This window comes from Halichoeres trimaculatus, unplaced genomic scaffold (genome assembly GCF_033239565.1).
Source record: "Halichoeres trimaculatus isolate MK-OKI-2021-1 unplaced genomic scaffold, fHalTri1.1 fHalTri1_scaffold_3, whole genome shotgun sequence".
Lineage (NCBI taxonomy): Eukaryota > Metazoa > Chordata > Actinopteri > Labriformes > Labridae > Halichoeres > Halichoeres trimaculatus.
Genome location: NW_027437181.1, coordinates 9792624 through 9818239, shown reverse-complemented (window position 1 = coordinate 9818239; position 25616 = coordinate 9792624). Strand labels below are relative to the sequence as shown.

Here is a 25616-nt window from a genome sequence, read left to right as displayed (position 1 = left end):
CTGCTCGGTGGGAGAGATGAGTAAAAACTTCCGACTCAGAGGAAGCCATTGAGAGTGTACAGTTGAGAGTTTAATCAATAAAATCTATGTTTATGCATGTGCACAGTTTGTTGCTGATAATAGCTCAGATAAAACATGAACCCTCCTGCCTGATTCCTGAGCTCACTGTTGAGCTGGATGTCCAGTATGTCCAGGAAACTGAGTCAGGAGGTTGTCTCCGACCTTGATCGCTGACCCACAGACTGTTTCCAGAGACAAAGGACATGATTTACAGATAACCACCATGGACACACACACACACACACACACACACACATACACACACTCACACGCACACTCCTCCTCCACCTCCTCTCTGTCTGCTTAGCCTGGTGGTCGATATTCACTGGTGCATGTCATTGTGTCTGGGGAAGGTAGACAAAGGTTAATGATGGGGTAAAGGGCAAAACCTCCTTCCCCTGAGTGTAGTTTGTGTCCATTTGGACTGGAGGGGAAACAGGAAACAGACCACGGAGAGCTAAAGAGACACGATAAATGTGTACAGAGTTTAGATTTCTCCAAAAGGTCTGAGAGAAACTGTAACCTGGGTTGTGTCAACTCTGATCGGGCCAACTGTATCCACCTGTTCTTATTGGGCTGTTTTTATACATCATGTTAGTGTTACACTGGGATCATTTTACAGAATAGATTCTGCTTTCACTAAAGTTGTTTCAAGTCTGCATTATTAATAACAAAAAAATGTAAACCTCACTTCTTTATGAAGCTCATCTGCAAAAGGCAGCCTTATGAGCTTTACCAAACAATGAAAGAATTTTTATCTACCACTTATTTCTGCAGTTTTCTCCATTATCCTTATCTGTGCTGTTAGGAAACAATGTGCTATTGTACAAGCTTAAATCCCAGCAGAGTTTAGAAAGAATATTCTCTATCTCATTGTATGATTCAGCTAAAGCTGTACTATTGTTTCCCTCAGTGCAGTAAACTTCACTGATATTCAGCAAATGACCATACACCCTGGTCAAAAGTATGCATACATTTTTCTTTTCCATACAAATATTCACTCAAAAAGTTAACACGTGTTGTGATGTTGTACTGTTTCCAGTTTAGGAGGTAACTCTCCTCTGATGACAGTGCTGCTGTAATTGAAAGATAAATCAAAGGGATGCATGGGTTTAGATTTTTCTTCATAGGAGTCAAAGTCAGCACTGCCAAACCTACACAGTGTTTCAATAGTCATAGCAGTGGCAGTGCATCAATAAAAGTTCAGAAATAGGATGCGGTATGGGTGTGACATCTCAGCCAGCATCTTCCATCTCTTCCAGAATATGTTGTGCAGAGGCTGAGCAGCCTCCGGGGAGTCTGTAGAGACAAAAATCACCTGAGAAGTGGCAGAGAAACACTATTCATTTTAGCATTCCTTTAGCTAGCTCTTGCAAGACAGATTTACTCTTAAATTATTTTTAAAAAAAAGAAAAGTGGACCAAAAATCTTTCAAGTGCAATTTTCAGACATTTTTAGGGTCTGCAGGATTTCCTGAAAAATAGAATGTAAACCTTTACAGGAATATTCCTGCTCAATCTTCTCCTATGAGTCCCTATACGTGTGTGTCAGTGTCTGTGTCTGCCTCAGCCTGTATGTTACTATTTTGGCTGTATCAAGACGTATCTGGGAGGAGAATAAGTGTGGTTACATCACCCAATCACAGAGCACCCAGTGTGCAAGTGACTTTGCGTGTTGATAATAGGGAGTGGAAGAATCTAATCAGAGCAGCTACGATTTTGGACGTAGCACGAGGGACAGAAAGACACAACCAAAGTGAAACTAAATCGCAAACAGTTAAAGCTTTTTCCTAAACCAGGGTGAAGACTTTCACTTCCTGTGAACTTGGAGAGCAGCATGGGGCAAACAGCGACACAAGCTGGTAAGTGTCAAATACCTGTGATTAGCTTGTGCTAACATGCCAAGTCAGGTGCACGGCTCTCAAGTCTTTCCCACATAGAAACACAATGCTGCTGGTGGTTGCTGGGCTAGTGAGTGTGTCCATGTAGCTTTGGTCAGAGGCTGTGGGTGTGTGCTGCTGCTGGCACTGATCCAAGGAGGAGGTGCTCAGTTTAAATGTTGTGTTTACTAACAACTCTAGAAAATTCCTGCAGACCCTACCTTTAAAAACTTAGATCCACATGCATTCTTTTTCTCATGGTTTTCTCTAAAAAGCTATGGAGTCCTGTGTTTTCAGTGTTCAGTGTCCCAAGCACAGCGATCCTCAGCAACAGCTGTTTTTCCGTTTCTGTGCTTACAGCAGTCTCAGCTGAAAAGTTCAAATTTTGGACACTGCTGCCAGTGCCACTGCGTGTTAATGTCAAGTCTCCCTCTGCTACGCTCCATCAAGGGTTGGCTTAGACTCAACATGAAAAAAGCCTGTTTCCCCCCAAGTCCCACAGAAATTAGTAATTTATAGTACAACTTCAAAAGAATGCATTTCCATAAATTATATTAACTTTCAGCAATGTAGGCATTAATGGGAATTAATTTCAGGGTGAACCAAGGCCAAAGTACCAAACAAACATTTCTAAAGTGAAGTTTCTAAACACCCAACATTAAAAACCAAAGAAACCAAAGTATGATTTTCCATCAACTAAAGAAAATTGAGTACAGGAGGTTGAGAGAGGAGGGAGGTGGAATTCCTGAGCCCCTTCTGTTACATCATCTTTCAGCCTGTCACCTGTTGAGCTGAGGCCTAACCACCCAATCACTGACCTGGGATCTAAGGCTACGTTCAGGCTGCAGGCCTTGATGCTCAATTCCAATTTTCAACAGCTTAAATTTGTTTTGGTTTTTTTTGTTTGGCTGTTTACATTACATTTTAAAATGAGGTATGTCTGCGGACTGCAATGTGAACCGCTCAAACTCTAGAAACGACCCGCATGCTCAGTTGAACATCAATGACGTCATGAACTCTTTGCAGCTTAATTTCTTATTTTGGGCTTGCTTTGCTGCCTGTACGATCCCCACCTGATTCTCTCCCAGGTCTCCTCAAAGAGAAACACAAATGTGTTATTCACTTTCACTTTCACTTTTCTACGTGCACTCCTTTCTCTCCCCCTCCCATCTCCATCACTGCTTTCTTCCCATAGACTGTATAAAACATGGACGAAGCATCCCCGACGTCACCCGTCTGTTCCTGAATGAAGCCAATCTACAGACGCAGCCACATAAGCTATGACACGGGCTGTGAGTTTTTCTTCAAGCAGCTAGAAGGCGCCCAGCAGTCACGTGGCCTGAACTGTGTCTCTGATTGGATAATAGAACCAATCCTAATAACTTCTAAACCTCAGAGATAGAAAAAAAGAAAAAAAACACTCACTGTACAGTCGGTGATAGTGAAATCAGCATTTTAGACCCAAGCCGTTTTTTAAACCAGGGGGTAAATATTCTTTTTAATGCTGTAAAAGTCTGTTTTTACGGCTGGGTGTGTACGTGACTTCTGGTCTTTCTGCAGACAGCCTCAAGTGGATTCTAGATGAACAGCGACTTCCGCATAGGCTTCATATATAACAACCAGATCTTGCCCCTTGTTTCTTCCATGTTTGTGTTCAAGGAGCGTGACTTCTGCTCGAGTCTGACTTCATGGTCGCATTGATGCAACCTGGCTGTTCAGACCGCCATCGCATTCAAAAATATCTGGTACGTATCCCATTCAGTACCACCTTTGAAAGTGGCCTGAATCTGATTTTAAAATTCAATTCAATGTGTTGTTCAGACTGTAGAAAAACAACAAAATACAAATATACGGGTTGCATTCAAGTGAAAAATTCAGATTCAAGTCACTTTGAACAGCATAGTCAAAGACACCTGTTAGAAGGACACAGACACATATCAAACGTCGACTCAAATGAATAATTACACTGGGGGGGGGGGGGGGGGGGGGGGGGGGTAAATGAAACAAAGTCACCCTTTCTGACCATTCAAAATCAGGATTAGGCCAAACTCTGCAGTCAGCTCTCTCATTGGCAATGATGAAGTTTCATTTGAGGCATGAAGTAACCACACTTTTTTGTTGAGGTAGCAGTTCTCCGACAGATAACAGCACCTGCTAACACTATCACCTGATTTCTCTAATTTCTCAAAAACATTGCCATCAGCCAAAGCAAACATGGAGCAAAGACTTAAAATTCCTTCATTAAATCAAGCTCTGTTTAGAAGTGCTCTAAAATTCAGGACATAGACACTTCAATGGCAGACATCTCATAGGCCCCCAGAAATTAACTATCTGCCAAGTAGACTGGAAGAAGTTTGAGGAGTGTGTGAAAATAAGTGAACACTGTCTTACTCCAAACAAAGCAGATGCTCAGCTTAGCAAACTTCTGAGATTACAAAGTGTTGTGAAACTTTCTAACACATTTTGAGCTGCTAATCATGTTTCTTGCAGCGTAAGCACTCGTTATGTTCTATACCCGCCTAAAGAAAGTGTTAGGTGTAGTTTTCTCTGATATCTCTGCCCTGTGTTAATGACTCCAGGGCTGCAGTGGAAACAGACTCCTGTTGGAAGCCCTGATGCCTTTAATCCTCTGCACCCTGCTTCACTCAGCAAAGAGAAACCAGCAGCAGAAAATCATTTTTCTACCGTACAAATCATCAACAAAGGCTTACATTTAGCTTATGGCTCTGTGCAATTTATTCATGGAGAGTGTGAATTGGTGACATAAAAGGGCAGAGTACAAGAAAAATGTATATCAGCAGCTGGTCAGAAAATAAAGGAAAACATGGCTGTGTTTGATGTATCAGTTTTTAAGCTTAGGTTTTTTTTCTGCTTTAATCCTACCCACCTCCTGTTGGTTAATAAATTTGAAATCATTGTGCAAGTATTGCAAATTTAGATTTTCATCATTGCAGCTCCAAGGCCTCATCATATCTGTTCATTCCTTGTCAGATGGGGTTGCGTTGTGGCGAAAACAGCACTATAATTTTCAGAGACCCCCCGGGATTTAGAGTTGCCACACCAGCTTCATTAAAATGTGTTTTTTGACCACTATTTGGTAACTTTCTGACTAATAGTTTTACTGTACCGTGAGATCTGAAATGAAATAAACACTGCCCTTCTGAGCCAACATCCCTCAGTTTGGAAACAGATAAGTTGTTATTTTTCTGTTGTTATGGTTACTGGTACTTCACAAACTCTATGACGAGAGTCCTGTACATGGTCAGCTCTGGGAAGAAACATCATTATATTGCCATGTTTCTGAAATGCCCGTGGGATAATGAAAAAAACATTGTAGCTAGGTTTAAAAAAGAATATTACACAGCACTGGTTGCAAGGTTAAGAAAAAAATGAAGAAAAACATGTTTAAGTGTTTGTTATTCTTGAGAGATTAAACAACAGAGCATTAAGGTGGACCTAGCCTCAGAAAGAGTTTCAAAAGGGAGACTAAAGTGAACTCTCATTCTTTTCTGTGACCAACGGGGTGCATTTTCATTGATTGTGCAGAGATTGATGACCCTCCTGAAACGAAAAAGAACTCAGACTCAAATCATTACAGCATGAATATCACAACTGCACAAACCAGGGCCATCACCCAGAAAACATGCTGCCAATAAAAAGGAGCACAAAAACAAAACGTAATGGCATTGGGATGGATGATGCAGTGTACAAACCATTACCCAATGTCAAAAAATATGTGTATGTTATTTATAACCTGATACTGTAAAATGCCTTATTCTGATTGGTCAGTACCCCATGATAACAATTATGATTCGTTAGTAGCAGAAGCACTGCCGAGGCAATCTGATTATGTGTCAAACATCCAATAAATCCTCTTAAAATGAGTTAAAGTATATAACCATTGGACTCTCTGAAAATGCAGATAGCTTGTTCACCTCATATCTCATTGGCAGAACCAAACACTACCCTGAGCCAAGCGTGGTCACACATCCATAAGTTCACCTGCAGTGTCCCTCTGGGCTCAGTGTTGGGCCCCACTCTTTTACCCTCTATCTGCCCCCCCCCCCTGGGTAAGCTCATCAGCAGGCATGGGATATCCTTTGCTATGCTGATGACACCCAGCTTTTATTAGGACAACCCCCACTTCCACCACTCCTCTGTCTACATCCACACCAACCACCTGCTTGGAAGACATAGAGGCGTGGATGAAGCTCAGTTGAACAGTTCAAAAACAGAAGCTTTCCAACAATGGTTTTAGGGTGAAACGCAAAAGTACGAAAGTGTTCTGTTTCGGTCCTGTGTTTACATGGAAATGATGTTTTAGTCGCCCTTAAACTCAAACTTTTGAAAACAGCCTCCAGAGTGGAATTTTTCTGAAACGCTGCAGCCACCGTTGCCTTGTAAATAGTAAGCCGGGGTTTTCAGTGGAAACACTGATGTCACGCTCTGCTTCATGCAAGCACATACAACAGTACAACAGTACCATTGTTATGACCATCAGGGACTACCATGTTCTGCTTGTGTTACTCAAGCTACTGAATCTGCTGACTGTCTTTCAACAAAATGTGCATCTTTTGTACCATTTCTGCACTTATCATTCACACCATGTTATCAGCCCAACTCTACTTTGATGGAGATCTACCAAAGGTGGCTTTTGGGCAAGACAGTTATAGCACCAACTACAGGCCTTGCATGCTTACTACAGCATTTTTAGTCCCTCGGCTTTTCCATGTAAACATAGATTTTTTTACCTGTGTTTTCACTGTGTTTTAGCATTTTCAGATGAAATGTTGTTGAGTTAACAGGGCTCAAGTTGGTACACCACATCACCTCCGCTCTTCCACCATCACCAGCATCACCTTCGCCAGTCAAGACATTCCCCTTGGGTATAAAAATCAACCCACAACTAACCTTTGACATCCACATCAAACACCTCTGTAAGACTTCACTCCACCCCTCCAGAACATCTCTGAACTCAGTCCAACACTCACCCTGGCAGATGGAGAGAAGCTCACCCACACCTTTATCTCCTCCAGGCTGGACTAGTGTAATGCACTGCTCACTGGGCTCTCCAGCAAGAGCATCCAGAGACTGCAGTGCATCCAAAATCAGTGCTGCCTGGATCCTGCTAAGAGTCTCTAAATACAAACACATCACCCCCTTTCTGAAATCTCTTCAGTGGCTCCCTGCCTCACTCAGGATTGAGTACAAGGTCTCCCTCCCCACCTATCAATGCATTCAAGGACATGCCCCCCAGAACCTTAGGGAATTCATCTCCCTCTGGACCTCTTCATGCTCCCTGCATTCTGCAAACCAAAACACCATCAAAGCTCCCAGAACCAAGCTCCACACCATGGGTGATTGGGCCTTCTCCACTGCAGCTCCGAGGCTGTGAAGCGCCCTACCTGACCACCTGAGGGCCCCACAGATTATAGATGTTTTTTTTCAAGGAGGACTAGAAAAATTTAACTTTTTAAAAAGCCTTTTCTTGAATGTCTGTATAGGTTCCTCTTTCAACTTGTACCTCAAATTGTATGTATTATTTCTTGCTCTGTAGCACTTTGAGATTCTTGAAATGTGAAGTGCATTCTTTCACATCTGGATCTCATGTCACTGTCAAGATCCCATTTCACACAATCACTAGCTAATTTTAGCTTATCTCTTACTTTTTATGCCTTTGTTTTCTTAATCCCCAACCATTTGACTTCCCAAGAAATCATCTTGTGGTCTCCATTAAGGTCAGGACCTCCAGCGTCGAGAATCTGTGCTGTAGAAAATAGCAAAACTATTTCATCAACTTGTCATATGAGCTCCGGAAAAAAAAAAAAAAAAAAAAAACGCCTTTCCTCTTTTCATTTCTGCGTATGTTTAGTATTTTCACAGTGAGCTGTTTTTCTCTCCCTCTGTAAACTTTTAAACTTTCAGAGAGTTATCTGGAGGGTTTGAGCACAATCCCACATTTTCAGATCCAAGATTTACCTCCGGCAAGAAGGTTATGTTTCCATCCATTTAATTAGTCTCCATCTGTCAATAGAATATCTCTGAAAACATTTGACAGTATTTCAGAGAGATTTGGCAGACTTATCGGCCTTGGGGTAGGGAAGAACTCATTAAAGTCTGGTGTTAATCTGGGGTTTGTGCCATTAGACAAAAATATATGTGGATATGAGTGACTAACACAGATAAAGACATCATCCCAAATCCTGAGGGGCCATTTCAGGAGATTAAATCAATTAACTGAAAGTATAACATAGAAAAGTGTTATTTTTTTAGTGAATCGGGATGTTCAGCACTGGTCCATGTTTCTGCTCGAGTGCTTTTAGCTTGATTTGTCTCTCTGCAGCCTCCTCCACATACCTATGGGTGTTTTTCTGCTTTAGCTCAGTAATGCTGCTGGGATCAAACTGTATAAATGATTCAGAGTCTCTTATAGCTCTCAACCCAAACCATACCCTCTCTCTCTACAACACTCTGAGCTCAGAAAAAAAAACACAGCATAAACACACTCACACACTCTCAAACACACAGCACCAGCCCATAATAACTGCATTCACTATTTAGAGGGTATCAAACGTGCTTGCAGGCCTTTGAAGGAAATAAAACCCCATCCCAAAATGAAAGTGGCTGTAAAGACAGAACCTTCACTAAACTTTTACTCTTCTAATCTATTCTTTTAGTTGTTGTTCTAGGCCACATCTCAGTATTGCTCTTATTAAACCCCCATGCTCACCATTTGACCCTGTAGAGGAGAAAAAAAGTTGGGTATGCCTAGTTACCCTCGCTCAGCTGTTATTGGCCAATCACAGTGAGGTGCTGGGGTTTATCAGGTTGTCGATAACTCTCTCCTCTCCTGTTTAATGAGAAGTTGGACGTTTTGAGGCAGATAACTCGAAATCTCAACTCAGCAAACAAAAACATTGACAAGACACCAACAAGAGCATGAAGAAATTGATTTATTTTCCTTTATTTTGTGTTAATGCTGCTCTTTGTGACTTTCATTTAAAACACAGGGCAGCAAAATAAAACAGAAGTTTCTGTGAGGTTTTTAATTTCCCTTTTGTGTTTTAACCTGAACTCAAAGCTCAGTAGACAAAGACTGAATCAGAAGTATCCAACAGCCCAAACGATTTGATTAAGGAGCAAACAAAGTTAAAAAAAAAAAAAAAAAAAAAAAAGCACCAGTTTCTCCTCTTGAATTTATTCTAAACTTTTGTTTTAGTATTTGTTTTTTGTACTTGTCTTGTTTTCAAATTATCAGCCCAATTTGAAAATTATTTCTCCCAATTTGAAATATTTAGACTGTTGCAGGTCAGTTTCCTTGTTGGCCAAGATAATTTCCCCCAATTCAACCCTGAACAAACTTAGGTTATGTCTAAAATCACAAAGCCATTCACCACTCCTTACATGCATTTGTGGGATAAGCAGTAGAGCCTGCTGAGTCTGTGGGTTGTGCCCAAGAATACTTTGCCAACTTTTCTGCCAATGCCAAACAGCTTATTCTGCTGTTGTGACATGTTTTGGTTTTGTTGGATGTACATTGATCTTGCTCGATGCCATTAATGACAACATACAGCTTAGTTCTGGCTGAGATCAATTATTAACAGCAACAAAAACCTATTAGTTAATGTCCTTTTCATAAAATAATCAGTATAAAATAGCCAAATATAAATAGAAGTTATTCAAAAATAAATTCAAGAATAAAAAAAAGTAGACAAACATAGTTTAAAAGTAGGCTGCATGGTAGAGGATCAGTTAGCACTCCTGTCTCACAGCTAGAGGGTCACCAGTTCCACTCCCAGTTCAGGCAAGGTGGGCTTATCTATGTTGAGCTTTCATGTTCTCCCTGCACATGAGGGGTTCCCTCCAAGTGCTCTGTGATTCTAAATAGCCCATAGGTGTGAGTCTGTGTGTGAAAGGCTGTTTTTTTGTGTCAGCCCTGTGATTGAACGGTAAACAGTCCAGGGTGTACCTTGCCTGCCTCTTGCTGAGGCAGTCGGAAGACAACTGGGATTGGCTCTGGCCGGCTGCAACCCTGAACAGGACAAGTGGTAGAAAATGGATGAATGGATGAATATTTTAATGGCAACTCAGTTATTTTTCTCACAAATCAGACATTATACATCAGGGGGGAAAAAACAGGGTGAGCCAATCAAATTGTCTTCAGTCTCACTGAAAAAAAAATCACACAGAAGTTGCACAATACCTCATAAAGTGCACTATCTTGTAACCTGCTCGTTAAAACATATTGTATGTATAGTTTGCATTTTAATGCATGTGAACATCTATGCTTACATGGGAAATAGATAAATATATCAATTGGCTTTGGCGGACTAGTGACCTATCACCAAAGGATTAATAATGAACCAATCACCATCATACATTAGTCATAAAAACATAAAACATTATGTGTATGTTAGGTCTCCCATGAGCAGGAAAACCATTGATTCTTGTACCCTAGTGACCTTTCCTCTATCACCAGGCCACAAAATGATGATCATTCTGTGACTTTTTGTCATACTGGCAGACATCTTGACAGTGAGGGTCATAGCCAACTGGGAAGATAAGGACTCTAAATGCAAGTTGCCATTTACTAAATGCTTTTTATGTACAAGTGTTTTCCTTTAGTCTCTCTGAGTTCAACTCAAAATAAAATTTTATTCACTTAGCTGCTCAAAGTCACCATCAGGTCCAAAGTTTATTTGGTTTATTGTTCAGTGTCAGCCGTTCTGACTGCTGGTCACTGCACACGAGGAATGTGGATGTGATATAAAGGGGGGGCTTAGGGACCTCTATTGTAAAACCAACCAACACAAGAATTCATACACACTGCCCTTGAGGAACCTCTGTATTGTATGTGTGTGTGTGTGTGTGTGTGTGTGTGTGTGTGTGTGTGTGTGTGTGTGTGTGTGCGTGTGCGTGTGTGTGTGTGTGCGTGTGCGTGTGCGTGTGTGTGTGTGTGTGTGTTTGACTAAGAAAAATAGTAGTAATAAAGCATGGGGACCATATGTTGACAGAGCATCATGCTGTGAGAAATTAAAAATCAATGTGTCCCCCATCATTAGTGGTATCTTTCTCTTTCAGCATACACACTGCAGTGACCTTTGACCTCCTCTGACTGTTCATCATGAGGTACCATGAGGACAAAAGCTTAAGAATCACTGCATTGTCCTTGGTATCTTTATATAAAACCATTGATCAAACCAGCTGCAAACTGAACAATGGACATTAAACTTGTGTAACATACAACAACAGTCACATCCTCTCAAGTCTGAAGTCAGTCCATTGTGTGGTTTTCACATTTGCAGTGGTCTGATATGGCTGATTTTAAGTTTTCCCCAAGGACAGAATAAACCCGGACAATAAACGCAATGTTATATACAACATACCATGCAAAACATGCCATAAATCATACATTGGGGAGACGGGGAGACCATTCAGCACAAGAAGAAAAGAACCTACCTATTAATCCTACCTTATTATCAACTGGCTCTGCAACAGAATATGATGTATTTATTGCCAAGATTACGACAAAGGAATTATCTTCCCAACAAAAACATTTTTTTTGTTTGTCTGTGCAAACATGAATGAATAACAAGTGTTAACTACTTGTACATGCTTACATACTGACATCAAAGTGAAGAAAAATACATATTACTGTTTCTGTGTTATATATTCAAAATACAACACACAACACTGCAGAAACATTGATATCCCCCCATCTGAGCTCCTAAAAAACTCATAAAGGAGATAAAACTCAAAAGTTACAAGCTGAAGGACAAACTAAAAAACACAGCAGTAGAGCAGAAGTCAAACAGATGATGTTAACTCTCATCTTAGACAAGGTGAATTACAGAAGTTTAGGTAGTTAGGCCTCTGATAGGGGCAGTCAGCTTCAGTCGGGAGACTGGGTGCCTTCTGGTGTACTCTATGTACGTATTGGTGAAAAAAAAAATGTCATTGCAGTCTATGCCAAGCTGGTGTACTTGGCCTGTTTTTTTCAGTCATTGAAAATAGTTCTTATTTCCCCCTGAGGAATGTCAGTACAATATAAATTTCCTTTACAATAGCTTCCAGGTAGCATCTAGAAGTTTGTCAGCTAACTCCTAATTTTTTAATCTGTTTCATGCTTAACATCAGCTCCATAGCTTATTTTTTAAAGTTCTTAGCTGTTTAATTCTGCCAGACACAGGTTATATCAAGTTTCAAGCTTAAAAAGAAAAAAAAATACAGAATTTGCCTTTTTTTTATATCTGGATGTTATAGTCATTTACAGGGAAGAATATTATGTATGTTCCTTGCACATTATTTTTCCAAAGCTGGGTGAAAAGATTCAAATAAAGAGAAGTTCCCCTGTCATTTCTTTTGCATGTCTTTACTGCAAACTTGTTTAATCTTGTTTCTGTCACCTTGATGCATTTTGGTCTTAAGGTGCTTTTTTCCCTTGAATTGCTTTTTTATTGCTTCATCTAGTTTCACTTGGATGTTTGTGTAAGGTCAAGTCTCTCTTCCTCCCCTCTTGTTTCATTCCAACACAAACATCTCTCTGTTTTCTTGCCGAAATAGTAAAAGCCTAAAAAAGAGGGACGGGATCTCAAGTGCTTGCATTAGAGAGTGTTTACGTTCTGTTTACAGTTCCCTAATGGCTGTTTTAATAGACTTTAGAAATACAAAGATTTCTGAAAAAGAGGATTTCAGGATCCCATCTGTTGGAGCACAGCCCCTCCTGTGAAAGCAGTCTCTCACACTGTGAAGGACATGAGCTTTGGAAAATATAAAAAGACTCTAAAGCTTCACATAAACCTCCCAAAACAGCAGTGACCCAGACTCTTCTCAAAGCTTCCTGCGCTGCTCCGTGAAATGGAACAAAATGAATAAAATACATGCAAAGAATTCATCTTTTCTGCTGCCTGAGAGGGCAAGATGCAGTCATAAACAGAAGATTAGATGCTCCAGATTGTGGGTGAATAAAAGGTGGCTGAAAATGTACTTGACAACAGGGTATTATACCTGCAAAGTCAGTTGTGTTATTTAATACTTAATAAATGTTGTGAATATAGAGGCCTATGGGAAAGTTATTTGGAGGGGTACTTAATACATGACTCAGTAAAAAAGTCTTTCTGTAAAGCTGGGTTACCTCTGAGTTTTAGGAAAGGAAACTGGAGGAGTTATTGCAATGGAGGCCCTCACTGACCTGAGGTATGGGATAAGTACATCAGTTGTATATTGTGAATCTCTTCAAGGCACCAAGTGTCAGAAAACTAAAGCTGATTTTTTCCTGCCAAAGTCAGTGTAGTTTTGGCTGCTTTGTGAGCTGATAAACAAAACAGAAAGCATCCCTACATACCAGTGAGTAAAGAAGTAGAAAGTGATGACAGCTTGCAGTGAAGCTGTGTTTGATTTTGTGAGGTTTACCTAAGCTTTATGTTGTTTAGTTGGACTCCCCCAGTATTTGTTTTCCTCCACTCTTTCCATTTTCTTTATAGAAACAAAGCTGCTGCCTTTGTCATTGTCTCTGTCCTTCAATTGTTTCTCTGGATGCGGCTTCAGAACGTTTCCAGTGTCAAATCTCCTGTATATCCCATGATTGATATCTATTATGTCTTCTGCCAAATAATTACATCAAGAAGAAATTAGTTTTTCAGATTATTAGATTGCGGTAATCCATCAAAAGAATGTTTTCCAAATGATGCATGGGAATTTCTCAAAGGTTTAAGAGACAAACCTGTGACTATTGAACCCAAAGTTATTCTACGGTTTACATACTACAAGATGCTCTTCACATGCTTATACATTTCATATTAGCTGCACCGTTCAGTAGCAACAGACTTTCAACTAATTTAAAGCTCCTGTGAGGAACTTAGTGGGAATTTTGGTGCCCCCTGCTGGCAAAGACATGCATCTGTGTTTTTAATTCACCAATTCATCACCATTGCCAGACCCATACCCCTGTCTGATGACGAGCAAACGTGTGTTTGTAATTTCATTAATCCTGGTTAATTAAAAATGTATGTGGTATATTGAAGCCCTGCAGTGTGTAAGCCATATTTTTTCCTTCAGTAAGTACTAAAAGAATTCTTCATTTGAAGGATTCTTCAAATTAAAAATTCCTGTTACTTCCACAGTTAATTAAAATGTCAGTAAGAGCCACTGTCCTACCCCTCATTGAAAAAGTTAGTGCACCTTTGCCTTAAACACACCTGAGACCAAGGCTCCACCTGGTTTTCGAGTGTCAGTATTACATGTAAAACATTTAGAGCACTGTGTCTCGAACATACATGAAACAACAATAACAAAAACAACTTGCTCCAAAGATATTTAACAGTTTGATAGTTTGAAAGTGATCTGTGATGCCTGTGTATCAGTACTAGTAGGATACAAATAAATCATCTGTGTTTACACCTTGATTGTTCACCATTTGTAAAATCTTTTCAGTCTTCGGTCTCATGTGGTAAATGGTGCCATCTGGTGGATGTTTGCAGTACTGGAGGTAAAGGAAGCTCTGAGGATGTAACACAGCTTTGAAAGCTTCACTGCATCATACTCAGTGTGACCAATGTAAGTGTGAAATTGTACTTTGCTGTTAACTTATTCTGACCTTATTTTTTATTTTTTATTTTTTAAACCTGTAGCGTTCATAAAATGTTGCTATTTTATTCCTGATTCTGTTGTATTTAAGCCATCTCAACCTTATATTTAGCATCATGTCACTGTAGGTCTAGGCAGATATACTACACTAAATGCCAAAGGCTGTGTAAACACTCAGCCTTTATGATATTGAGGAGCACCTGCATGACTCCATTGCTGTCCCTGCTCATACAGTGTGGAAATCCTCCTCACTGACAGGGGTTAGGGAAGCAGAGCATCTTATGAATAGCAAAACTGGGTTCTTGCTCATCATTTTCTCTCTTCTGCTGCCTGAGCAAGAGGCAGCTGAATGAGGGGTCAGACGCCCCCTGATAGATTTGTGGTATGGCTGAGTCAGTCTGCACAAATTCTGCCTGTGTGTTCTTCAAAGAAGATAGACTTTAAAATCCCTGCTGAGGGCATATTTGAGTCCTTGGGTATAGCTTTTCAACACAGTGGATAACAGAGAAACACCAGCAGATAGCATAACACCAACAGACAATGTTCTCCTGCAGCAATTTTCCCAGCAAGTGAGCAAGCATGAAGTGTGCAGCCAAACTGCGAGAGAAGGATGAGACAGGATTTGACACAGTCTGGAAAGGAAAGAGTAGAGTAAGTTAATATGTCTTTATTATTATCGGTGATAATAACGTGTTCTAGGCATTGGGCCAAAGTTTGCTGAAACAAAAAATCCAAAACACTGTCTGCAGTATTTTGCATTTTTGCCTTCTAGCAAGAAGTTTCCTGGTTTGATTTCCGTTATTCGGGCCTTTCTCTAAGGAATTTGCATGATGCTCATCGGGTTAATCGGTCACTTTAAATTGCGTGTGTGTGTGTGTGTGTGTGTGTGTGTGTGTGTGTGTGTGTGTGTGTGTGTGTGTGTGTGTGTGTGTGTGTGTGTGTGTGTGTGTGTGTGAAAAGTCATTTTTCTCTACATGTTAGCCTGTGATAGGCTGGTGACCTGTGCAGTGTGTACCCTGCTTTGCTGCCAACGAAAGCAGAGATAGACAGGTGTGTCTTGCTGCAGTATGCAGCATTGAGCACTTAGGAAGGTGGGGACCCAGGCAGAGAGGAGCAGGGAAACAAACCAAACAAGAAAACTGACAAAACAGTACTCCCACAGCATCAGCTGTGACAATTCTTTATTTGTCTTTATCTAATAATGAGATAAAAGCGTCACAAAAAAAAGCTTATCTCAGGCCCTACTCCTATTTACTTTATCTGTGTGAAATTCTTTTACCTTTGATGTAAAGCACTTTCTAACTGCCTTTTGAAAGGTGAGACACAAATATATTATTTTAGTTTAATGTTAGAAAGGGATCGTATAATACTGAAAGCTTTTTAAAGAGTCTATTTCAAAACAACGGGATAGAAAGACACGTTATCTCCAGTCCCAGTTCATTATCCTGCAGGATTACATCATGAAGAATTATAATTTGCTGCCATCTACTGCCTGAAGGTTTTAGTACAGCAGTGTGAGAATTGTTGAACGTCCCCTCTGACCCTGAATGGGATCAGCAGTAAAAGCTGTGGACAGATGGCTGCAACAGTGACTCTCTGCTGCTTTCTGAGTAATCATAGAGCAGAATAAACATTTAAGGTGTAGAGTGTTGTACCTGGCATCATTTAGCAGAACATACTTGTTTTATAATTTTTAATATTCATGCTCCAATTAGTTCAGTAAAACCTGATTATATAAATATATATGCTTATTGAACAACTTAAAGACTCTTTGAAAACGGTCTTCTGTCTCCTCATTAGTCAGGCACCAGAAAATGTCACAGTACTATAACTGCAACCATGAAAGTAGTGAATGACATCATATAGGGAACTTGACTGTAAAAAATACTATGAACCTTTTTTTTTTTTATTGATTAATCAATTACATTTTACAATACCCCGATTCTTTAGTCGAACTCTCAAGAATCACATGAAAAGAAACAATTTCTCTGTACAGCATTTTATTCTGAACCTTCTGAGGACAATGAGAAGAGTCAGATTAATGGCCCAAGTGTGTCCTGAACACGAGTCCCCAGACATCTCTTAAAAGTGGAAGAGGGTTGCAGATGGTATGGCATCTTTCATAGACAGAGCGTAGTGGACGAGAAGAATTGCAGACCTGGATGAGGGACCCCAGGTAGGCAGGTGACGTTCTTGTCACCGTTTTGTCAGCCAAAAGAAGAGCTTTGAATTTGATTCAGCACGGTAACATGTGCTGTCTTGGGCTGGTTGAATACCAGACACGCTGCTGCATTCTGGATCATCTGCTTAGGTTTAAAAGGACATGCAGGGAGGCCTGTTAGGAGAGAGTTGCAGTAGTCGATGCGTGAAATCATAATCATAAGAAAGAAGGTCAAACAGTCCAAAGGGAGTGCAATGCTGCTTAGATAAATGGGATTATGTTCAATCTGGGTTCTTTGATACCTTTCAGGTCCAGCAACCATCAATCATATATGAGATGTGTAATTGTGGATGTGAGGCAGAGGATTGGTGAGTATCAGCTTCATTGGTGTCATCATTTGTGATGTGAAAACAACTGAGATGATATTGGCAAGGGCCTTTTTGAGCAGATGCTCTTACATTTCTTAAGCACTAGCCACATGATGGCTGAAAAAAAATGGACCACAGATCTTAGAAGGACATCTTTTTTTTTGTTTTTGTTTCTCCCTCTAGTTGAAGCCAATGCGATCTGCTCACAGTCCAAAATGAGAGTGGAGGTGAAAAAATCTACAATTCCTGGAGTTGGTGAGAGTCATTTGCGTCTCTTGGACCCTTCCTGCAGCCTGGATTCAAACAGCACTCACATCATGTCTTCCCCCGAAAAGACTGTGGCACAGAGATTGAAGTAACACAGACCCGTTTCTTTTTTTCTTTATTGAAGTCACTTTTTGTGAGGACTGAATGTGCAATCTTTACCCTGCAGGAAGATAACGACTACTTATCTTTGAGACTCAAAGCTGTCAAAGTCTGGTCTAATAAAACTTTAAAAAACTAAATTCACGGTTGTTTCGTTCGTTTTGTGCTAAGTTATTATCCTGTAAAGACATCCCATAGCCACACATATGCATGCAAGTTGTGTTGCATTGATGTACCACAAGATGGCGCCACCATTCCCATTTGTGAGTTCTGCATCATGTTACTGTTTTTAAGCAATTCCATCTGCCATGGCTGAATGTAGGTCACCCAGTGTTTAAACATTTTCACTGCATATAAACTTGAAAGTTTTGACCCACCAATCAGCCATATAGCACTATTATTATTTTTATTTTTTTTGCTGTTGATAAATAAATATGGTTTCATTGAGACAATTTTTTGACATAGAAAAGAAGCTCTGTTATCTCAGGATAAGATAAACAAGTCATTATTTAAAAAAAAAAATGATTTCCTTATCCTGAGATAAGAGACCAGGAAAGCCAATTTCAGGGGAACACCTAAATATCACTTGTTGTCTCATCATGTTATCTCTGCTTTAAGAAACTCATGAAAATTAATATTTTCATGCAGGATTTCTTTGTTTTTATTTTACCTTTGTTAATATTTATACTTTTTTAAAACAAAAATGTCCTTACTGACATACAAAATCTGTGTGACAAGGAAGCTCTGGCTGAGGTAAAAGCTAAACATACAAGATTCACATATTAATAAAATCTACAAAGCTAACTAATAAAACTGAGAATAATCATGTTCATAGTGACCCAATAGATTAGGACAAGACACACAACAAAGGCACTGAATGCATCTTTTCCAGTGCAATTACAACATGAACACAAGTGCCACTGAAATCAAGTAGTTATACCTGGGTCAGCAGTTTTTGTGCCTTAAATGTGTCCTTAAAACTAAGTACGTTAGCTATAGCCAAAACATTATCTCAGTATATTGCAGATATAACCCTCTTGGGTTGGCCGAACACGTTGTACAGTGGTGAGTTTAAGCGGATAATTCGAAATGATGAATGGACAAAGAAAAGAAACCAAAGGCTCAAGGGACCCAGAGGTGTGGCCAGTATATGCAAGAATCATACAAGATAAAAACACAGTATTTTCAATCTCAGCTTTATTTGAGATTCATTTAAATACAGGCTGGGATTTAGAGCTGCTGCTGTCATATCCCTGTTAAGCAATGTGTTGATCGCGAACGATTCAGCTTCGACAAATGACTCCTTTCAGTGAACAGGCTCCGACTTGAGAGACCCGCTCTTTACTGGTTGTAGTAGAAATCAGTGTAAAGCGTAGTATCTTCCAATTTTTAATTTGGAAGTAGTAGTTTTTACTTTGATTATAACGTTTGTCTTGTCTGCCGTCAAACCCTGCAACAACTTCGGGTGACACGTTATAACAAAAATATGCATGATAGCAAATTTCATGTTTGAAATATCAGAAACCAAAAATATTTTGTATTTCATATCAAACAAAATGGTTTCTCTACTGAGATTTTTTTTCTTGACTGTGTGCTTGACTTTTCCCCCTTCACCATTTCCTTCAACAAACAATAATAAAGTAAGCATGAAAACGGTTGGGTTTCTGACCTGTACTGCAGCCACCAAGTAGGGAGAGCTCTACATGATTTGGCCTTAACAGTCTATGATCATTCAACGTGTCCTCAACTCAATGCTGGTTTCATATATCAAAAGATAGGATCATAACGAAACAAACTACTTTTCTTGTTCTGTTCCTTGTTTGCGTTTTTCATTCATAAAGCCATCAGAATCACTTCATAACCGGCTAAAAATCCTTATATGAGTTTTTTCAGTGAAGCCAAAAGAATCGGCTCTTCGAACTGATCGTAACTAACTGATCATATAGGAGCCGAAATCCCCACCATCTCTCCTGTTGCAAACAGCGCTCTCTGCCCGAGGTTAGCAGGCTAATGAAAAGTGCTATCGACAGAGAGCCTACTATTGGCTGTCCCGACTGCCGAGGCTGGCAGGCAGTGGCGACAGGGAAGGACAGGACCGACGGATTTTATGGTGGAAATACCGAGAGAACTTCAGAAACTCTGGCGTAAACGAAGGGAATATAATTTGTGTTTACAGTTTGGATTCCCCAAACGGACCTTACACGTCGCTAACGTTCAATGTTAGCTGGAAGTTTTCAGGTCGATCCGTGATGTGGTGACGCGACTTCGCCGAATCGACGGGAAGCTAACGTTAGCTGATGCTAGTGACAGAATATTCAATTCAGCTGATATTAAAGGATCAGTTTCAATGATTTTAAAGCTGTTTGGTGTTTTTAAGAATGTGCGATGAATACTTATAATGATCGATATCATGTTGTCAACTTTTATACAGAATAGAGCTTATTTTTAGTTGACTACCAGACGTTGTTGTAGCTAACTTCGTATCCAAAACTAGCGAGCGTTAGCAACCTAGCTGGCTAGAAGCTAACGCAGGCTAACTGACATCAAGCCAAAGAGCCAGCAATGCTACAACTCTTTCCACGTCAGCTAACTGTGTCATAACATATCTACCTGTTAAGAGATGTTATTTGTAGATTGTTGAACTTATTATGAGTTAGTGGATATTTGTTTCCCAAAGCAGGAATAGACACTTGACTTTTCAATCCACATCATTGAATCTCCAGCATTTTTAATGCTAGTGTGCTAACGTTGGGTTAGCCGGCCAAACTTGGAATACTGCCCCCTGCTCACTTAGTGTGGGTTTCTCTTTGAGGCCTTTAGGATCCTTTTTATCCCTCTTTTTCACAGCCTTAATGCATACCAGCCTCTTAATGGAATTTACGTGCTCTGACTGACTCTGGATACTCGTGGGACTTTAATTGGAATACCTGGACTTTGTTGGCTCTTACCTGACACCTCAAAATAACGAGGACTAATACAGCATTTGGACTAACACCATCCGTTCAAGGTGAGATAAGCTGGATGATTTAAAACTGTTTAATTTTATATAAAGATGATCTAATCCTTCTTTAAGATAAAGTGTGTATGACACAGTGAACTGCATTCACCATGATCACGCTTACATGTAATTTACAAGAAGTTTAAGTGGGTCAAACTTGTCTGAAGTTTATTTGTCATTACTACATCAATTTCAGCCATAACACATACCTGACATGCTTTTCAAATGGGATGCACCTTTCTGTTATGAATTATTATCAGAATCATCTTGCAGTACATCACTAACCTGTGGAAGCTGGCATCTTTCTCCACACTAAGCTGGTCATTAAGAGCAGTGAATGCAGTGATGTTCTTATTAACCTTAAGGTTGCTGAAAGGTTTTCAGTCACCATTGTTTTTTGGACACCCTTAGTGCTGCCCAGGATGCTGATTATTGAGATCCACAGTCTAAAGCTGGCATTGAAAGTGTTAAGTTCGAGGTCCTTTGCTCCTCACATCACCTGTGCTTTTGCGATGCAAATAGGCGATTTGGTGTCTGCACAGCAGTCATATCCTTATACTGTCTTTAAATGATGGAAATTTTCCCATCTTCTGATACGATATCCAACTTTTAAAGCCATTTAATTACTCCTGATAATACTGTGCATCAGTGCTTCTCAGTCCTTGCTCTCACCTCATCTTTCCTTTATGTAAAGAAATACTTCCAAGTCGCTCCTACTTATTAAAGTTTTTTGAAGTTCATATGTACAATTATGTCCTACCTCCAGACTGTGGTTTGTCATCTTTACTTTTTGACGTTTGGGATTTCTGTGCTTATACCGGACCCACCATCTGTCACTCCCTCTCATGGATGCTGACTGACCCTCCCCCTCGTAAACATTGTCGAGCCTGAGTGGCTTGACCTCGATAAAGAGCGTTGGTTTTGTATTTTGCTTTCTATAAACTAGGTAAAGATTTGCACCCTCCACAAGTGATCTTCTTTGCCACCTGAAACATACTTTTTGTGATTGTATTGAACAAGGAAGGCAGGTTGATTTATTTTCTAGTTAATTTGCATGTAACACCAGGTACAGTCCAGGTTTTAAGTGTTGTTGGTGGAAGATTAAGGGGGGTGTTTTCACGACAATGGCTTTAGGATGAAACGTAAAAGTATAGCTGCTGAGTTGTGCTAGTGCTGCTTAGTTTGCTGAATCTGTTGACTGACTTCCAACAAAATGTGCATCAGTTACACCACTTCTGCAATCAGCATTCCCTAATATATCAAATGCGTGGCCCAACTCTACTTCAGTGGAGATCAACCAAAAGCTGCTTCTGGACAAGACAGGTAGCGCCAACTACAGGCCTGGTATGCTTACTACAACGTTTTCACCCCCTCAGCGTTTCTGTTTAAGCGCAGATTTTTTTCACTGCATTCTAGCTTTTTCGGATGAAACAATGTTGTGTAAACAAGGCCCATTTACAAAGTCAAGTGCCGGTGCACTGAAGCCAACACAGAGGTAACAAATAGCTTTTGGCATCTCAGGCGATGCAGAGAATGAGCCAGTGCTGTGGCCGAGTTCCTGCTCCACTTGCTCCCATTTGTAAATTGTTGTTCCTTGTATGGAATGTGAAATCTAGCTCACATGATTCTTGGCTTTTTGTCTCACAGTCTGTCTACAGCACCTAAGCTCCTTGGTGTGGAGGGTGGTTCTAATTCCCCAGACCTTCCCGCACAGCTGTTCCTAGATCTGACGTCACTTAAAGAGCTTCAGACACAGCTAGTTTAGCTGCCTTTGATTGATTGGATGCTGTTCAAATGTAGGTGAACTGTTGTTTCCTTTAAAAAGTACAACACAGTGGTGGCAATTGGCGAGCAGGTCAAACTGAATTGACTCTGTTTTACCTTCAACTCCACCAATAAGCAGTGGAATGGCTTGACTTCTGCAAAGTTCACCAGGCATATTACCTTTTTTAATCTCAGCTCAGTTTGACAGCCTGGATTAAAAACCCTGTATGTAGATTTACACTGGTGTCCAAAAGTACAAAAACTAATCAAAAGATGGCTCTACAATCATGGCTGCCAGCTGCAGAAAGAGAGAAGTGGGGTGGGGTTATAGAGAAATGAAAGGTAGAGGGTGTACACTGCGAGTAAAAACTAAGCAGTAAAACAGAAAATAAGGCGTTTTTCTGCTTTTCTCACTGCTTGTTTGTGTAGGGTAACCACAGGTGTATTAACAGTATCATGAATATCTTTCAATGTCTTTTTCCATTTATGTTCCCTGCTCTCCACCTGCAGATGATGTGCGAAGTGATGCCCACCATCAGCGAGGCTGAAGGGCCCGGCGGGGGAGGTGGCAGTGGTCGGCGGGGCTCCGGCTCCCCCCTGCAGTCAGACTCGGAGGGTCACTTCGAGTCATTGATGGTGTCCATGCTGGAGGAGAGGGATCGTCTTCTCGACACTCTGAGGGAGACTCAGGAGAATCTGGGCCTGACTCAGGGCAAACTTCACGAAGTCAGCCATGAAAGGGACTCACTGCAGAGACAACTGAACACTGCTTTACCACAGGTGAGTGAGACGGGCACTTGATAGATAGATTTGTTGCCAACAGCAGCTGCACATGTGTCCGGTGTGTCTCATGTTTTAAATCAAACGGCTACTTTTTAAGAGTTGATTTATTCCAGGATCCCAAACAGATGCAGTGTGGGAATTGTTTGGCAAAGCGGCAAACAGAGGCATAATTCTGATTAAGTTGTAAAAAGATTGTGGTGTGTGAATTTAAGATTTGTAGGCCTGGCTGTGACTCTCGCAGTGGAGAAAGTGATACCACACTCTGGCTGGGCCATGCAAGTTATGTGTCTTACTGTAGATGCAGAGGTGAGCCCATGAAGGTAAATCAGGCCCACATGGTTTGCCTTTAGGAGCAGTCTTTCCTCCTGCGTTTCACACTCACTACGTCCGCAAATAAAGTGGTTCTGTTAAGGACTTCTTATAAAATAATGCCAAAACATGCTGTGCTCATTTGCTTTTTCAGACCATCAGGATTTTTGTGCTAATATCTGTAAAATGCTCCTCTCACAGTAATATTGTCAAAGCTGTGGTTCTTTGCTTAGCAAAATGTGAAGAGTACTGTAATCCTGACTTGGTCCATCTGCCGCAGGTCTCTGTTTTATTAAGGACTCATGTTTCAGCCCTCTGGGGTCTTGCATTAAAAACAAAGGGCTCAGGTGTCCCGTTTTTAATGATGCATTAGAGGCTGCTAATAATTTAAACGTTGATGTTGTTTGCATGAGTATGCATCCAGTGTATGAACTGTAACAAGATGTTTTTAATCAGGGGTTAGCTCACATTCTATAAAACGATTGGGGGAACCATGTGGCGTGCAGACTGTGAGCGATCACAGCTAAGAGGATGACAGATGACAGATCCCAGTGCAGAAAGCAGGGAGCTCTGAAGATTGGGAGAGAGACTGCTGCATACAAAAAGCAGCAAAGATTACACAGAGCTCTGGCTGATAATATCCCAACTTTCCTGGAACTGATAGTTAGAGATGATGCTGGACAAACTTGTGGGATGGAAACACGTTTTTCTGCAGCTCTGGAAAGAAAAGTATGAACAATCTACAACTCCGCTCAAAGCAAAGGCACCTTCCGGACACTGATTCATGTAGCTGAAAGTGAATGTTTTGCAGAGTCACTACAGTGAGATAAACTTGTACAACATTGACATCTTCAATGCTCAACAAGCTACAGTATCATGATCATTGATGCTGTGATGGCAGCATCGAAGGTGTTCTCTTTGCACTGTGTCAGTTTCAGAATTTTCACACAATCTAGAGCTGCAATGATGCATCACTTAATCTGATGAAATGAATGAATGATAAATTTTGTTTTTACAATTTTTTTTTTCAAGCAAAGATGTCAAACATTTGCTGCTTCTGGTTTCAATCAAAGTCTGAGACCTTTAAAGGGATATTTCAGTTTTTTTGAAGTGGGGTTGTATGAGCTCTATGTGACCACTAAGGATATTAGGTACAGTGTCCGTGGATGTTTCCTCTGTATTCTTTTCAGTCACCATCTGTAGCAGCTCTTCTTCTGTGTACTCCGGTTCATACAGGTATCCTTTTGGTTCCAAAGTGAATGGAACTTCATCGTCGCTGTCATAGTCACTCATTTTGAATTTCCTACGCTGCCTCACAATCCTTAGAGTACAAACAAAAGAATTACGATACTTGATCAAACTTACACAAAGCTACAACCGGCGCCCGAAGCATAGCTTGTTTACATTCCCTACAGCTGAAAGGAGGAGGGGGGACGGAGCGCACTAGCGTAGTGTGGAAGGATACATGACCAGTTAGTTAGGTCCGGATAACTGTTTATATTTCCCAAGACTTAATGCACTTAAAAATTATTTTATGTAGCGTACTCTTAAACTGTGGTATTACTTTTTGATTTTAGTTCTTGTAGGCAGAGAAAATAGCCCTTGAATCTGGTACGGTATTTCCCTGTTAGCGCCTATTTCCTCGTCACCAGCGATTACAGTCTGTAACTATCCCTTTAATTGTCTTGAATGATGTCCATATTGTTGAAATGCGGTTTATGAGCTGCACTGTGATTCACTGAAGTACCCGTTGGGGGAAGACAGTGAAGTATCGCAGGTGTAGTCTCACAGAAGCCTCAATGAACGGGGGCGTATGAGACAAAGAGCAAGAGATGCTTTCTTATTAATCTGCCTGTTGGAGGTGATCTCAAGTCAGTTACTTCTGCTGACTAATCTGGTGGACCAACTTGTGGAATGAATTTATTTAAATCAAAGATATTAAAACTAGGGATGTCAGATCGTGATTGAAAATCAGGGCGATCATGTGGTTACTTGGTCAGAATTGGACAGTACATCCTGATCAGGAATCAGATGGAAATATTTCTATATTCATTTTTATTATTTTGATTAGATCTAACATATTTCAACTCAAATGGGAAAAATAACAGCTTTACCTTTTGTGGAGGTAAAAAGTCAGACCGTCTCAACTCCACACAGAAACAACGTAGGGCATGACGTCACTTTGCTGCAGTGACACTTTTGGTTGCAGTGAAGTGGAGCAGAACATGGCAGGAGCTAAAAGCTGGGAGCGCAGTGTGTTTGAGTAGAAGTATCGGTTTGGGACTCAGTATCAGTGGATTCTCAAAATCAAATGACTCTGACTCGAGGGATGAACAAAAACTG

At 40.5% G+C, this 25616-nt stretch overlaps 1 protein-coding gene across 10 annotated transcripts in view; it reads left to right on the top strand.

Annotated features, from left to right (window-relative positions):
* Positions 1 to 19388: 19388 nt before the first annotated feature.
* The window catches only part of ppfia1 (PTPRF interacting protein alpha 1), a 46440-nt gene continuing 40212 nt past the window's right edge, over positions 19389 to 25616 (top strand). For 4 of the 10 annotated variants that reach the window (XM_074667264.1, XM_074667265.1, XM_074667263.1 and 1 more), the window contains exons 1-2: positions 19391 to 20426; positions 22692 to 22961. In XM_074667264.1, the coding sequence (XP_074523365.1) occupies positions 22692 to 22961 (270 nt within the window). In that variant the 5' untranslated portion in view covers positions 19391 to 20426. Of the gene's footprint in view, positions 20427 to 22691; positions 22962 to 25616 lie in introns of all 10 variants that reach the window. The other 6 variants (XM_074667260.1, XM_074667258.1, XM_074667257.1 and 3 more) reach the window with 2 other exon arrangements.